Below are 17,180 nucleotides of genomic sequence, written 5' to 3' on the forward strand. Positions count from 1 at the left end.
ATAAACAATACAAATTTTCCGAGTGCAGAATGTTAAAAAAATGTTGCGCATATACATGTGCCACAGCTTGTGTCATCTTTAAAGAAGCAGTTTAAGTCAAATGTAGGTCATTCACTATCCGAACGTTAAAGAGGACACACATGAATAATTAGCGTTAGAAAACAACCACTTAAAATGGACACCACTGCTGACGAAGCAAGCAGGTCAAATCTGGCACTACTGCAATCAGGAATGCGACAGTGCGATGTTGCTCGTCAACTAAACTTAAGCCATTTTGCCGTTCAAGTGTTTTCCAAAGGTTTCAAGAGACTAGTGGCTCCATCCGGAGACGTGGATCAGGGAGACGTGGCGGCACATCTGAAAGAGACGATCGCTTTATTGTCTCATAAGATTTCCTAATACACAAACTGAAATTTTAGGTCAAACCTTCGAAAATGCCTTCACTGCTTTCTAAACTGCACCCCTTACAGACATTTTGGTATTTATTTCACAGAATTTAAAAGAAGAAACTTAGGAAGATTTTTGTCACTAAAATCATATACATTTTCCTAACTACCCGTCTAGAATTAACAGACAAATCAATTGTGGTATTGCTTGAGTTAGCAAACTGCAGAGTGGTGTTCAAGGCAATTTTTGAGTGCTGGACTATTTAGAAATCTCAATAAGGAATTTGTATTAAAGATAGCAGCGTAACTGTGAACTTTTTTTCTAAAATTTTGAATTGGTTTTTATTATAATACAATGTGTTACATTAAATTTGTCCAGCATTAAAAATTATTGACATTTGGACATGTGAACTTTCCCACATATCCAGTTTGTCTGTCATTAAAAAGTTATTGACAAATTAATAACAATTTAATAGATCTACATATAAATCTACACACATCAAGAAAATCCTTAATATAGAAGACACCAATACACACATTTGCTTCAACACCGCAGTAGTACATTTAAAGTTTTTACCAGTTTAAATCATTATCATGTAATAATATTATGAATACAGTAGACTCACGATTATTCGGGTTGATATTAACAGGGATTGTGAAAAGTGATGCATTGTGTGCGTCAGACAACCTGAATTGTTGTACAGCCGATAACCACTGAATGTGAAAATTTTACACAAAATGAAGATACCATTTTACATAATATGAGAAAATAAATTAGCAAAAAAAAAAAAAAAAAGCGACAAATATTATTAAAATTATTTTTTAAATCCTAATTAATCTGCCCTGACTATCCCAAATAATCGTGAGTTCACAGATTGTTATAAATAATTTTTATAAAGTCATGCTACCTCATTTTTTTTATTTCGGTGAGGTATATGATTTAAACAATGTTAGAAAGAGACGACCATGCTTTGTATTTTCATTTAAAAGTTCACCGTGGATGCTTCTGAAAAAATTGAAATAATTCTATGAAACAACATTTAGCATTTGAAAAACATTTGTCAAGGTTTGCAAATTTTATATAACACAAAAAAGTGCAGTAAAAATAACTTTGTCTAATTAAATGGTTTTTAGTTTATTTTAAAATGGTAATTACAGCTCAAGCGATAAAAACCATCAGTAAGCAACATTATTTGTGTTTGCATTCAAAATTTTAACATTTTTAGTTGCATATTATGTCGATTTATAATAATAAAATCTGAAAGGGTTAATTTGCTTTCAAAAACAGCGAATCTATTTGAATATGATTGATGACATATTATTTTGTCGAGGCCAGGAGGTTAATCCATGTTTTAAAATCATAGGTTTACATAATATATCGTCTGATTAGAGGGAAAACCAAAGATTTTGGTGAAAATACTTAAATAAAAACTCCTGTGCAACATGAAAATGTGCATCAACTGCCATCTAGTGGCGAACATGAAAACCTCTAACAGTATTCAAGCAGGAAAAACTGGTCTTTTTCTGCCTGTTAAATTTTCTTCAATATACATACACAAGGTTTTTAGTCGACAATATTTAATTTTCACAGCAAAGTAAAAATAGAATATGTAAGCAATTTTCTTTTTTTTTATACATATGTATATATAAGAAAGAAATCAGCAAAATGGCACATAAAATAATATGGACTTGCTGATTGTTAAAACGCGTTGTAGTAGCCAGAACCAGAAACAGCAATTCTATGAAAAGACTGTAACCTTAATAGTAATATGTAACAATTATTATGCTAATATTTTATATTTAATAAAAGCTAAGATATCTTAAACTATTAAATAACATTCAAAATGATTAGTAAATTTGTGACAAGCACCTTTTTGATACACAGCAAAATAAAATGCTATAATTTCGAATATTTGTCTGTCTGTACTGTAACATCAAAATCAAACAGATTGATTGTAGCTTTTGATAGTTTGAACTAATGAAAAAGTAAGAGACGCCTGCACATTTTCAAATATAAACATCTTGTGTTTTTTTATGGGTTTCTATAAGATAAGATAGTAATACAACACACCTATAAAAAGTTATGAAAAGTCATAAAACAAAAACTAGGTTAAATATGTAGTTGCATATGTAACCTAATTTTTAATGACTTTATATCACCTTTTAAAGGTGTGTTGAATTATCATTTTGCATATATGCAATAACTTCTGTCATTGATATTTAAATTATGCCCCAAGCAGCCATTTAGAGACTGAAAATGAAACCAGTTTGGCAAAAATGAGACAAAATTCGAATCGAATCATTATAAAAATGCCAAATTTCCACCACAAATTGATTTGAATTAGGTACATATTATTTTTCACTCCCCATTTAATTTCTATGTTATAACAGAGGGTGTCCCTATTATATATAATCTATATAAATGGCTACTTCTCTATCAATGAAAAAATATTTTATGCAAATTTTTTTCTTCTAATACCTAAGCCGAATATCCAATTATCCAATTTACACAGCATGAAAAAACTTATCATTTGAAGGTAAAAAGGGAGCCATTGAAACTCTGTTGTAACACGTCCCATCGCTCAAGGCATTTTTTTTGTAAATACGCCATCGTTTGAGAGGTTAAAGGAAAATTTTACAAAATAGCGCCACCCCCCTCAAAATAAACACTGGCATTAAGTTTAATATAAAGGTATGTAATAAAACAAACAAATAGCATAAGAAACAGTAGAAAATATACATAGTAAAAAATAATTAATCTTACATAAAAATAATACATAAATAAACACATAAAAAACAGTTTGATAAATACAAAGAAATGCTTTCACAAAACTATTAAAGGTCGGTGAGAAGAGACTTTGGAAATGTTTAATCTTTGGGCATATTGTGTTCAAGTGAGGTATGTTTTATACAAATGAGGCATAGTTTTTTTCAAAAGTAAATATTTTAACTGATGTTGAAATATTTAAAAAAAATCAGAACAAATTTTAAACACAAATAAAACTATAATACATAATTGGATATTTCATATTCCTACATAATAGTGACGGAAATTTAGATATGTTTAGCTCCCAAAGAAATGGCTACTTCAATCCAATGACTAGTACATTGTGCATTTTAATAAAGTACAAGCTCATGCTTATAATTTAGATATGTTTAACTCCCAAAGAAGTGACTACTTCAATTCATTGACATTTTAATTTATAAGCTTACACTCATAATTTGATTTTTAAATTTTATAACAAAAGCATCAAACAGACAATAAGAGTTATTATTATTAATTTAACGTCATTTTGACCATCAACGAAAATATTCATTCATTTAAAGTATGTTTGTTCCCATATTTGAAATTATCACTTTTAAATTCTATGTGACAAATTATTAGATATTTTCTGCAAACCTACGCCTACAGAGATGTGAAAATAGATGCCTACTATAAGTTTTAACAATATATCATATTAAAGTGTTTTTTTTTCCTTTATTTCTATTCAATAGATCCAATAGATTTCAAACAATGTACTTAAATGTTGCTTCAAAGATACGTATGTGTGTTCCGAGTTAAGTAATGAAAGAAATATAAACATACATTCATATCAAATAATTACGGTAAGTACTAATGCAACAAAACAATTTATTTAACACATTGCATATGTAGTTTAACTGTTTAGTTTGAAAGTTTGTAGCTTTGTGGTGGAACATTATTAAAAATTATTATGGATAATCCATGCCTACAATGCTAGAATGCTTTTAGGACTGTCGAGTTCTGCACATGTCCTTTGATAAGAATGTCACGAAAAGGTTAAAAATGAAACCTCTGTTCACATTTTTAGTTTTTGGCGCTTAGGATGTTTGGTGATTAGAAGAAAATGCATTCATATGTGTTAAATTTTCGATACATATTACTCTGTGCTCAAAACTATTATTTTTTAACTCAGCGGGACTCGCTACTGTAAATACTTTTTATAGCGTGCAACACTAACCCTCGCCGTTCTAGTGATGTTTCACTTTCTACAGATGTTTTACCGACGCGTATGAAGCTTGGCAATTAATTGACTTTACATCCTAGTTTTTTTTTTTAATGAGAACTTTGCAAAGAAAGATTTTTAGATGTCAATTATTGTTATGCGTAAATTTATAACGTAATTTTTATTTTTTTTTAGATATTTTTTATTTAAAAAAAAAAAATAATTGGATAATTTTTATACTGCAGTTTTTGTGAAAAGTCACTTTGAAATACAATAAATAAAGCTTTATTAACCCCTCCGAAAATCGCCATGTAAGCACTTTAACTGTCTTTAACGAAATGACATTTTACGAAAACTTTTTGTTATTACCGCTTCACAATTAAAGCTCTATAAATGAAACATTTCTGAACGTAGCCGAATAGTAAAAACTGTTTTAGAAAAGTTACAAAATAAGCTTTCAAATTATTATATTACAAATAAATATTAGCATTTTTAAATATTAAAATTTAGAACGCAAACATTAAAAATAGGTTAAAAATGACTCACGTCATGTTTTTAGGTGAAAATGGTACTAAAATCACAGATTATGTAAACAAAAATATTTATTCTATTGTATATATGTGTAATAAACACTTTTATCACCTCATTTTTTTATCATTTCATATAAAAATATTTTATAAAAATTTAATATGTGAAGCGCGCGGCGCTACCGGCAGACATTTTGCGCGGGTAAAAAAGTTGTGTCAATTATGCGACTGTCAGCAGATTCCTGTTTTGTATTTCCATAGACAACTTGGTAGTGATGTGTAGCTTGATCTATAATCGACCTTTTAGTTTTTGTTTGAGGGATGTAACTAAAATAATAACGGAGTAAGAACGATTTCTATGGAGAGACACGCGTTGACGTGTAAACACGCTTATTGTACTTGACTGCTATCGTTATTTTATCGTGTATATCTGCTTACGTTGCTGACCGGTTAAAACACTTAGCAGTATAAATAGGTTTTTATAATATGAGAAATATACAATTAAAAAATAACACTTCTATAATAGCGCGTTAGCGACCATTCACATCACATAATGAGGCGCAGCTCCCGCCGAGTTAAAATAAAGAATTATAAGCAACCGAATTGAAAATCTTATGCATAAAAAATCATAGTCAGAGGTATCAGAGCAAATGCTGGAAAATTACGATGTATTTTTGAATGTCTTATGATTTGATTAAACTATTTACGACTGTTAAAGAATAATATGGGAAATGCATATTTATAAATACTACTCCAAATGTTCCCCACACTAGGACAAAACATTCCTTACGCACATCTGCTTTAGAAATACGATATTGCAACGATAAAGTGAAGTTACAACCGGTTTTGTGTTATTAGTATGGGAAAGGAGTGATATGATAATACGTATATATTATGTTCTTGGGATTGATCCAGATAGGATTTTGATAGCATTCAATCAAGGCAAAGTCGTCAATCATGTTGAACGAGATATCCATCAATCGACGTTTGTAATTTTACAGCAAAACTCCCCAACGATTAATATTACTCAATTAAAATGAGGCCAAAATGAGTGTAATTTACGTGTAAGTGTTTTTCGAATTGCGTAATTTACGTTGCTTTCGGTTTCATATAAAAGTCCGGTTTGTGCCACAAGGCGACGAAAAATGAGTTGTCTGCCGATCCATATGTTTATTATGCAACTCACAAAATTACGCTCATTTGGCCTCAGCCTTAATAAAAAACATGCGCAGTTATGAGTTTCGTCTGTTCCTGTTATTGTATAGACCCTGGGAATGCGGTAAAAAGGTTAAAATATATTATTTGTTGACCCTATAGATTTGTAAATGGACAAAGTTCGGTGAAATCCAGAAACATAGATCAGTAGGGAATGAACATACACTGAAATTTGAGACTTGCACCTGATCTGTATCACGTTAAGATTCCTCGTTAATGAGACTAGCATGGCTCATTGAGACGGACGTGCCCGAAATGTGATACTTCAAATACTTGTTTTTCAGCCACTGGCCAAAGAGATATGCAAACATGCCACTAGCCAGCAAGAGAACAGCGCAGACAATATAAGCAGCAATGTTTAGCATGCTTATATGGACGATATCGGTGTGGGCGCATTTGGAAAAGTAGCCCATCTCGTCGTCACTGTTGATGGTAGAAGAGAATGGGCCGTGGAGGGCCACCGCCGGGCCGCAGTCAGATTCCAGGAAGCCGACCGTCCGGGCCGTTCGGTTGAAGATGATCTGGAAACCTTCAAGGGCCGCCACGCCGAGGATGGTGCCCGTCTCTGATGGCTCGACGGAGAACTTGTAGCAGTATTCGGGGCCCGGTTTCTCATATACCTCGCGGATATACGACTGCAATGAAAAAGTTATTTGCTAATCAACAAATAAAAAAATAACATCAATATTGCACATCCGCTTAAAGAAACATTAAATGGAAAAATTGACATGGGAAGACGTTGAAATACAAATTCTGGTTGCATAATTCAGAAACGAATAACATTTACCATTTGCGAATATCGATTGCAATTTATAACAGTCCCAGAGAGAGGTCGTACTTACATCATCGACGATCATCCTTTTCCTTCTCACAAGTCTTGTATGAAAAAGAAAAAGATAGAAAATAGTAGAACGATGACATCACGTAAAACCTCTCTCTAGGACGACTTCAAATATTCCTTAAAAAATATTTGACATCTTGATTTTTGGAAACTAACCTAATTCATTCAGGATACAGCTCTCTCAAAAACACTGATCAAAATGATGTCAGTAGTGTCTCAGTTTGTATTACAAAATTTAAAGTGATAAATAAAACATACCGCCCCGGGGAGATCGATCCTGAAGTACTGATCTGGAGCACTGGCCACTTCGATATTTATGGTCGGCATACCGTCCCAACTCTGCGGCTCCTTCCAGCACAGCGCTTTCTGCTTCCACCAGAACTCCTCAGGAAGTGCCCACTCTTCAATCTCGTACTCGTTGGAAATACGGACGGTCCCGTTCCGTGAAAATATCTTCCGGATGGACGCTTGCCTCTCACGGCTAAGCATGAAAGCTTTTTTGGTAGCTGGAATCAAAGCCTCTACAAACGCTTTGAAAACATTCCCCGGTAGCCGAATATTTGTGGTGCCGCTGTCCACGATCGACTTGTCCGTGTTGATATTGCGGCAGTCTATCGGCAAGGGAATATCCTCAATGAGAAGTGAGGTTATAATCACCTCGTAGAACCATTCTCTGACGACCCGGGCGGTGAGCAATCTTTCATAAGGATTTTTCATATTATCTAAACGGGGTTAAAAAACACAAACATTAAAAATCTTACTTTAGCACAATATTGCATTACGTATTTATATTAATTTTGACGCTAACCAGCCATCGAAACAGAAGTAATTTCACGCACAACCTAAAATTCATTGTAACGTAACAAAATTGTAAAATAAGTTTTTTTTCGCGGCCCGGTACCATTTGCTTCACGGACCGGTACAGGTCTGCGGACCGGGGGTTGGGGACCACTGCTGTAACAGATATACTATGATAAAAACAATGCAACGCCAACTCAATATTCTAAGTGTGTAGCAACGTTTGGTCTATAACCACTCGAACGATCGCGCGTCAAAAAACTTTTTTCTCCGATTGCTCGCGGTTTTTTGGCGACGAATTTGAATATTTTCCGCCAACATTAAAAAAATCAAACCTCCGAATTTTAATACGGAGACATAAAACTGATTGTAGTGCTATACAGCCAATGAATTCACCTATATTTTTATAATTATTCTATATTTTTAGAATTGATAGATAAATTATTAAAAAATCTTAAACTTTATGAATGCGCGAAATTAGCGTTTTTGTGATTTGAAATTGCCGCCAGTGGCAGTTTTAAATATCTTTATAGAATATTTTCTACGTTTTTATGTTCTCTATGGCCTGTTTGATAACCACAGATGCAAGAATATAATGGGAAAATAATTTTTTGTACGTTATGCTCTCTTCAAAAGTTTGGTTAGAAAATAATTTTTTAAAATTTGAGTGCGTGACGTGTCAAAATTGAAATCACTGTATTATACTATATAATAAATTTACCACAAAAACTGGTATTACGTTAGGAAGATACATTAACTGTCTACAATTATTAATAAGCATAGTCGCCGTGTTGGCTTTATTTTATTCATTTGTTGAATTATACAGAGAGCCTATTTCACGATGTCAAAATCATGGTGCTACTTTTTAAATAATTGTAAATTAGAACTGGAGATTTGTAACCATGTTTTTATATAACGTGCAAAACGAGGAAATAAGGCTTAAAATGAGATATACATCATAGATATAAACATTGCCAATATTTCAGGGGGATACTTTGAAAGTTGATGAAATTCACCAATATTTGACGAAAAATCACTACTGACAGCTACCTTAAGGTCAATCTACATAGGGTATATCGGAATATGTAAAATGATGATAAATTTGTATATATATATCAAACCTTTGTATGACCGTAGAATGGCAAATAAAATCATAGTGATAATTTTATATCTAAACGCAAAGGTATCGAAAAAAAATGGATGAGGGGAAAATAATTGATGGAACCAATAATTGATTTATTTATTAAGCCCTAATATCCTTTTAAATCAATATTACAGTTGTATGGTTACAATGAAAGAGCAGTATTTTGATTTAAACATTGTTTACACACTTTGTCATAATAAAAATGTATTCAGTTTATTGGTTTATTCATAATTTAAGAAAATCAATACATAATAATATCATTGTGCCTCGCTATAGAGTGAGATTCTGAGTATCGCTCTGGTGAGGGACCACCATTCAGAATTGAACATTGCTTGAATTGGCTTAGTTATGTTTAGTGACTAGATCTGGAAAAGACTAATACCTTGATACATTAAAATTGCCAAGAATACATACATTTCCTCTTTATTCGTGGGAGCCCATTTATTGGTACGCGCATGACGCTTAAATTGTTTTTTCGCAATCCATTGATCTGCATACCTGTTGGTCTCTCTCGCGATCAGTTCAACGAAATCTGCATCAAAGATTTTAAGAAAGGCATCCACAGGTTTGCCCATTTCGTCGGTATTGAAAGTTGGTCCCGGCGTGCCTGTGAAAGTCTCCCTTATCCCAGTAAAACGTAAGATATCATTAGACCAATCGAAAGAGTAACCTTCAGGCGGCAGAATCAAACGCATTGCCTCACTATCTACCTGGTCTTGTCTACTAAAGTCTATGGCCATAGCGGAGTTAGGTGAAACGTTGATAATATTATGATAAGGTATTGGTGGCATGTATCCTCATCGCTCTCTTCGTGGTCGACGTCACTCGCTTCGTCATCCTCGTCGCTCGATCTGTCCATTTCTGAAACAACAGAAAACCCAAATTAATTTAATGTGTCTATATTACGATAACCCACTGCCTCTGGTACGGCTTATGACTCGCAATACGATGGTCGCGGGATCAAATCAAATAAATTATATTTGAATAATTAGTGTTATTTTCACACAAAATTCATTTAAAATAATATATATTATATTTGCGGCACGTTCCAGAGTGGAAGATACCCATAGTATCGCCCTGGTGTAAGACCCCATTCAGAATTGAAACGTTGCTTGAAATGGCTTTTGACGGCCGGCATAGTCCAGTGGTAACGCATTGGACTGCCATTCCGAAGGTCGCCGGTTCGAACCCGGCGTGCGCAAATAAATTTTATTTGATTGATTTGTGTTATTTCACAATTAATTAATTAAAATAATAATTAAAATAATATATAGTATATTTGCGGCACGTTCCAGAGTGGAAGATACTACCAGTATCGCCCTGGTGTAAGACCACCATTCAGAATTGAAACGTTGCTCCAAATGGCTTTAGCCGTGTTTAGTGACTAGATCTGAATAGCCAGGTACTTCCCCATCTTCCTCTTTCCCTTCCCCACTTACCTTCAGCCTCACAACATCCCCCAATTGGGGATGCCATAGTCTCACTGGCTCCAGCTGAGGCTCTTGTGAGGTATTCATATAAAAAAAAATATAAAAAGTTAATCAAATACTTGAGGCGGGCAATGTCAGGAGTCAGAATAGCACAGTCAGGTAGGTATGGAATGAAGAAAAGAGTGTGTGTGCCAAGATCGAGTTGCATGGTGGTTCATCCTCTCTGCCTACCGAAATGGCGTGAAGGTAAGTTAGTTAGTTTTATAACTCACGGTTTCCAAGTACAGACTCTTCTAGTACAGCTGCCTCGTCCACGTTACTTTTTCTGCCCATGTCTGACTCTGAAATAAAAGAAAACACAAATTTACAGTAGAATTTGGATATAATGACTTTGCATTTAACGGTCTACTGTTTTAAGTGACGATAATGTAAACTCTAGTAAGGTTTCATAGCTTTTAGTAGGAAAACGTATCCGTTTAAAGTGACCAACTACGTAAAGCGACCTATTTTAATGATAATTTGTCCGGTTACAAAACCCACCTACCAATACAGCCTCGCAACACAATGAGTCCCGTGAAGCGAAAGTGTTTTTTCAATTTAAGAAAAAAATGCTGTATTACACCGTTTAGAAGCCGGTGAATCAAATGTAATCCTCGCAAAGAAGTTCGGCATGTCTTATTTCTCACTCTGCAATACCCGTTACAGAAAAAAGATGTGTAATGATGCATCCACGACATAACAACAATACATTTTGTATGTTTGTTATGTGGAATTTTTAAGTACTATGCTTATTTCCTGCCAATATACCAACAGTGAAACTGTGCTAGGGATATCAATATAAAATATAGATAATTGATTTTATATTGAGCCCCTGGTATGACATTTCAAAAAATAAACTCACCGTTCCCAAACGCCGACAATTCTTCGTAGAATGGTACGTCCACCCACAGCTCGCTGTGATAGCCGGCTTCCGGAGAGAAGAGTTCCCCACTCCGCGATGTCCCAGGTAACGGCTCGGGAGATGCTGCACGGATAGGCATAATTGGTGCATTGGGAGCCGTTGATTGGGTCTGTGCGGGAGTGGACATCCACGGTGGTGGTACGGGTCGTGGCAACGGTGAAGGCGTCCCTTGTGAAAAGGGACACGTTGTTCTCTCCGGAGATGGAATTCTGAAAACATTTACATAAATCATAGAAAATTGTTCTCATTCACGTGTGAAACAGTAAGTACAGTATGTAAATAAACAATAAAATAAGAACTCTGTAAAATATGCACTGAATGTGCCAAATGCACAGAGCGCTGAACTTACCAACTCTCACTGTAAGAGTGGAACGCTGTCAGGAAAAAACAATAATATTGTACCAAGCATCTAAATACGATTACTTACTTTTGTTTAGTTTTTCTTGGAGGTGCGGTAGGGAGCAAAATGCGCGCCGCCTGCTTCTTGAATTTTCGGCTTTCCAGCTCTAGCCGGATGGAAGCAGGCAGGGCCCTAACAGCCTTTAGGGCCTTGACGCGATCCTCTCGCACCAGTAGCAAAGCAGGGTCGCTGTTTAAATAAATACAAATATATGATGAGTTCAACGGCCACAGCAAAGTACTTTCATAAAAAAACATTAAAAAATACTAACACTCCAGACGAGGCTGCAATTGCAGCTCTGCGTTGACGTCCACGTGCAGGTAGTCCGGCACCAGCTCGTACCCCACGTCTCCCTTTTCCTCTGCCTCCTCTTGCAGTCAGCACCGCTCTATAAATTTTAAATTGAAAACACTTAATGTAAGTACTTAAATGTTTAAATTTTGTTAAATATTGCACTAATATAAAATTTGAAAATAATTATTGGGTTGTGGAGTGATCCCTTTCCCTGGACGACAGCTGTTTCTGCACAAATTTGGTAAAAGTAAACAAATTAATTAATTATACAACTAAATTACTAAATTTTTATTGTGTGACGAAGGCTTTACACCATTTTACATGTGAAAAAGAGTCAACTTTTTGACATATGACTTAAAATAATTGGTTAGCAAATATCTGTATTAATAATGAACCAATTCAAATAAAACTTATATATATCTCTTTGTTTTGAATCACTGTGATGGAATATCTATATTTCAAATGCGCGAGTGCAGTATTTAAGACATTATTGTAAATCAAAAACAGATGACGTCTTCAGTTGACGTAATCTTACACAAAAACTTCAACCAAAACAATATAATACAAACAAACGAATTAAAAACGCATTTCAAAGATAGATAAGTCAATCATGATTACACAGATATATAATTATGCGTTAAAAACCCAATAAATTAATTACTTACGGCATTTTAGGAAGAGTCCAAAATTTCGTGAATGTTGAAAATTTATAATTTTGTTTTTGACAGGACGCCATAAAAAAACCGCGAAAACTCGTTAAATAACACTTCAAAGACAACGGATAAGTTCATAGACAAAGAGAATATATTATCAGCTATTCGATAAAACAAGTAGCTGGCCATGGAAACGTTTTAAATAATTACAATAAATATTTTACGAATGGTAGAAAAATCGGTCCATTTTTGGACCGATATCAATCGCAGAAAAATAAAAGTGGTCGATTTTTCGACCGAAATCGTTCCAGTGGATAATACCTTAGTATTTATTACATAAAAAATAAATGCAACCTGTTACGTTAAAAAGTCTTAGTATTAATAGTACACAAATTTATCGAGAACACAAAACAATATTTAATATGAAGGTTTTGAAATTTTCAATCAACTCCTTCTAACATCTGGAAAATCATTAGCATAAATCAACTTATATAGATTGATAACTTCGGGCTTTTTGTATGAAACAAATTTGGCCTAAAAAACCATAGATATGCTAATATATAGACAGTAAAATTCTCATTCGGAGCCTACTTATTATACTATACACCAATGAAAAACTTTGAAAGTTTATTCCATAGATTTTCATTGGTGGATATAGTCGGGCAAACATATGACGTCACCATATTTTGGTTCCAATTTTTGATCGGAGTTATACCCCCTGACCGTTAGTGCACCAGTGAAAAGAATTTTTTATTGGAATTTCGCCCTAGCTGGAATATTTTTATATGCGATTTAAACCTGTATGCTATGAGAAAGTGCATACATTTTTTTAACAGAATCGCTTACACTTGAAACACTTTAGAGTTTGTTTTTCATTTCCCTCAAAAAGGGTCTGGTGTTCAAGGGTTAAATATTAAAAAAAGCTAAAAATCATTTTTCACGCCATTTTTTTTTGGGTTATGTCTCAATTTTGTGAAGTGCAAATTTTGGCACGTAGGTAATGGATTATTATTTTAGTAGTTTTAGAATAGATATACACTAGCTAAAAAGAAATACACTTTAAAAAAATCCAATCTAAATTTATTATGACTAATTAAAAATTCAGCAAATAAAATTCCCCATTACAAAAACATTTCTATTGCAAGAGTGATCATTGCACAATGGCCCAGTTGAGTAACTGAAAAATACAGTCTCATTAGTCATACAATGTTTTTATGCACTTTTAGATAGATAACAGATAATAATGTATTCTTTATGTGAAAGTAGACCGTTTTCTTCATACTTTTTATTAGTTGTCAAATTCTTCCGCAAAATTTATGAAGAAATATAAAATGTTTGTATGCCTAGTTTAGTCTTAGCTTTATGCCAAGAAGTTGGTTGCGCAATCATTGGTTGTTGCCGAGTATAAGTTATTAAATTCTTTTCAATACGTTTTGAAATAAAAATGGTTTCGCAAGAATGGCAAACCTTTATCGATAAATGTTTCATATTTGCATTGCTTGCAAGTTATGCAAGCATGTTACAAAGCAATGCAATTTGGTGGTGACATAGAATAACAAAATGAAAATTATTTAATCACCAAAAGTTAAGAGTTATATTAAATTTAAAAACAATTATTATTTATATAAAATTATACAAGATAAAGAGATAAGATAGAATATAATAAAAGACTCCAAGATAATATGTCTGATGTGATACATTGTATTATGATAAATTTTTTTGAAAATCAGTAATATGCAATTTACAGAACAAGGAAAATATTGTGAAAAAAATAATATCCTCTCAGGAATTGGATTACTTTTCCTAACCTAGTTACTTTCCACGATTAGAAACAAAACATTTCTAGTTACTTTTCAAGATTGGAAAAAATCACACATCTTCAGTACTAGTACTTACTTAAGACTTCAAAGGATCCATAGTGCTGGTTCACTCCAGCGTGCTTGGACCCGCACAGGGTTAGGGAGAAAGCTATAGTTTTATCCTTATTTTTCCTCTGCAGGGAATCTATCCAGGGCTTAACGCTGGACGATGGCCGGGCTATGGCCGGATATGCTAGCCCTAAAATACCCTAGAATGAAACAAATCCATTATTTTATACTCATGCGTTGTCTTGAGGTACGCATAATATATAAAGTTATTGTTTTATGATAATTATAAAGCAATAAAAATGGAAAAAAACCTATGAAAACTGATGCACAAAGCATTATTTTTAACTTTTAGGCATTTATGGATTTTGAAAAGTATTATGTAGCATAAGTCGCCGTCAGCTGAAGTTGTGTTTTCAGCTGGAAGATAAAACATCTTTGGTGCATTATAAAACCATAATATTCTGTTTATTTTGATTGTAAGAACCAACCTGCCAGTTGGAGCCATTCATGTAGAAGCCCTGCGAAGCCGTTATGAAGGCAATGTCACACGTGACATGAGGCACGGAGTTGAGAGTTGGAAAGTAGACTACGTCAGAGGCCAGATCCCCTGACCACCTTCCTTGTGTATACAGCAGCAGGACCTGCTCATCCAAATCTTCATTTGTCGAGGAGTTTTCCCTCACGAAGTACCTGTCTATGTTCGGATGAGGAGAGCCAGCTATCGCAAAGTTTGTGCTTCCTGTGTCAATGAGTACATTGAACTGAAACAAAAATCATCCCAGAGAAAACATTAATTGAAATGCTCGTTAAGTCGTAAGTCGTTATTGACGGCAATTGTCTATCGATTGAATAGTATTATTATTTATGAATTTTGCACCGATATTGTTAGGTTCATTCGATTATGTATATAGAAGACTTACTTTTTGTGGAGGTGTCCCAATGGTAACTTCGATGATGTAGCCTTCTCCTGGCCTGCCACCCAAATTGAAAAAGTCACAGTTGACATAAAGATTAAAGTAGAGGAAATAAAATAATAATCCGAGGTTCAGCTTCATTTTTACATGCACTTTTTGGCATTTCTAAGCTTGCAAAACAAATAGATTCATTAGCGATTTGTAAATGTCACCTGCAGTTTGTTTTTAATAACATGTAGTTATAAACAAGTCCAGAATATTTTGGTATGTCATACTAAATTAGTCTTTCGAGCACTTATCCATAGAGCTACTTTCACAATGTTTCTTAAATTCATAGATATTGCAAGTAATAAAATTAATAACAAACGATTTGTTATGAAATAATATGTATATAATAATACTGTTATTAGTACAAGTACATGATAATAATATTATGATTATTCAAATGTGTACACAACAATAGATAAATAAAATTTCGATAAAGATGACAAGCTGAAATATTATTGACAAGAGTGATTGAGTGATTTTTCAAGGGTCCATGTTAGTGATGAAAATAATACAGATTTACTACTGGAATCATCACTGCATAAATGAGTGATCAATGAGTGATGATTCCAGTAGTAAATCTGTATTATTTTCATCACTAACATGGACCCGTGAAAATCACAGGATATTGTACTTGTGGGATTATGAAAGTGAAATAAGTATTTATAAAACAAAATATTTTTCTGCATTTCAAAAGAAGAAATTTACCCGTTGGATGTTAATAAGTTTGAAAAATTAAGGTATTTATTAAATGACATTATAAAAATATAAGACATAAAATATATGTATTATATTATATTCAATTATTGAAGAAAATATTAGCAATTCCTAAGCGAATATTTGAAACAGAAAAATGAGAAAAAGATGAACCCAGGACCCTTGCTTTGCCGGGGCACCGCTCTACCAACTGAGATAATGGGACCCTACCGCCTTCGGTCACATTTAACTGTATCATACTTCGAGTAAGAACTACCAACATTGCCTTTATTTTTCTCAATGCATATTTTTATTGCAACTATCTTTATGTAAGATCGCAAGAATCAACCCGAACTAAATGAAATCTAGACAATGTCTTTAGATAAACGTATCTTATTTTTATTTTAATGTGCGAAATCTTTTGACTTTTCTGCAAGTCCAGGATGAATATTTTATTTTTTGGAATAACAATGAGTAAATCAGCAATATGGGCTATTGTTTTTCCATCTGCATAGACAGACTGAGCCACAGGAACGCGTGGCGGGGTACTGCTAGTTAGTATAATAAATTACCTGTTATAATAGTATAATTGTACCCATGAGTCAATATTTAATATTCTTAAAACTTCATCCAGTAAACATCAACTAATTTTAAACTATAATTTATTAGAAATTCATTTTTATTTAAACTTAATTAATTTATTCTTTTATCTAATATATTTTAACTTATTTGCTGTTTATTCTATTAATTTATTATATTATCTAATTTATTTTTACTTATTTGCTGTTTGCAATCTACATACTCAAAATATACAAAATAATATATATCAAAATAATGTATCCTTGCCCTATTTAGTAGCTTTCTCTTCTAACACCAATACTAGTGTATTAATTAAAAAAACCATTCTTTAAGATAAAAGGAGGTTATTATGTAATCAATACTTTCCTTGCATGTTTTTGCATGAGCCATACTATGATACTATTAACAACTCATTAACCAAAAATAATGAAATCTTATTCGTTTTCTCTTCTATCAGCGGAATT

At 33.3% G+C, this 17,180-nt stretch overlaps 2 protein-coding genes across 3 annotated transcripts; both read right to left on the bottom strand.

Moving 5' to 3' along the window:
• Positions 1–3,651: 3,651 nt before the first annotated feature.
• Positions 3,652–15,597, bottom strand: LOC149419792 (beta-secretase 1-like). 2 transcript variants are annotated; one of them, XR_016302797.1, is made up of 6 exons: positions 15,403–15,597; positions 14,971–15,243; positions 14,511–14,682; positions 7,193–7,656; positions 5,336–6,728; positions 3,652–4,646 (listed from the first exon to the last, which is right to left on the bottom strand). XR_016302797.1 is itself a non-coding variant. In XM_089637306.1 (5 exons), exons 1-5 carry the CDS (start codon positions 15,535–15,537, stop codon positions 6,294–6,296), a joined length of 1,479 nt encoding a protein of 492 aa, XP_089493432.1. In that variant the 5' UTR covers positions 15,538–15,597; the 3' UTR covers positions 4,662–6,293. The 2 variants fall into 2 exon arrangements, 1 of the variants encoding a protein (XP_089493432.1); XM_089637306.1 differs by lacking the exon at positions 3,652–4,646 and having other exon boundaries at positions 4,662–6,728.
• LOC149419793 (uncharacterized) lies at positions 9,292–12,676 on the bottom strand. Its single transcript, XM_089637307.1, has 6 exons — positions 12,627–12,676; positions 11,939–12,055; positions 11,695–11,856; positions 11,208–11,476; positions 10,579–10,647; positions 9,292–9,737 (listed from the first exon to the last, which is right to left on the bottom strand). The coding sequence occupies exons 1-6, from the start codon at positions 12,629–12,631 to the stop codon at positions 9,607–9,609; spliced, it is 753 nt and encodes a 250-aa protein (XP_089493433.1). The 5' UTR covers positions 12,632–12,676; the 3' UTR covers positions 9,292–9,606.
• Positions 15,598–17,180: the final 1,583 nt, after the last annotated feature.

This window comes from Hesperophylax consimilis, chromosome 11 (genome assembly GCF_061612785.1).
Source record: "Hesperophylax consimilis isolate HC1 chromosome 11, BYU_Hcon_1.0, whole genome shotgun sequence".
Classification (NCBI taxonomy): domain Eukaryota; kingdom Metazoa; phylum Arthropoda; class Insecta; order Trichoptera; family Limnephilidae; genus Hesperophylax; species Hesperophylax consimilis.

Excerpts from the sequence above, each read along its gene's own strand:
- LOC149419792 (XM_089637306.1), bottom strand. The coding sequence starts at position 15,537 with ATGAAGCTGAACCTCGGATTATTATTTTATTTCCTCTACTTTAATCTT. Across the intron at positions 15,244-15,402 it reads TTGGGACACCTCCACAAAAA|TTCAATGTACTCATTGACAC; the intron begins GTAAGTCTTCTA and ends TTTTTGTTTCAG. Across the intron at positions 6,729-7,192 it reads GGATCGATCTCCCCGGGGCG|TCGTATATCCGCGAGGTATA; the intron begins GTATGTTTTATT and ends TTTTCATTGCAG.
- LOC149419793 (XM_089637307.1), bottom strand. Across the intron at positions 11,857-11,938 it reads ATTGCAGCCTCGTCTGGAGT|CGACCCTGCTTTGCTACTGG; the intron begins GTTAGTATTTTT and ends TTATTTAAACAG. Across the intron at positions 11,477-11,694 it reads CCAAGAAAAACTAAACAAAA|AATTCCATCTCCGGAGAGAA; the intron begins GTAAGTAATCGT and ends AAATGTTTTCAG.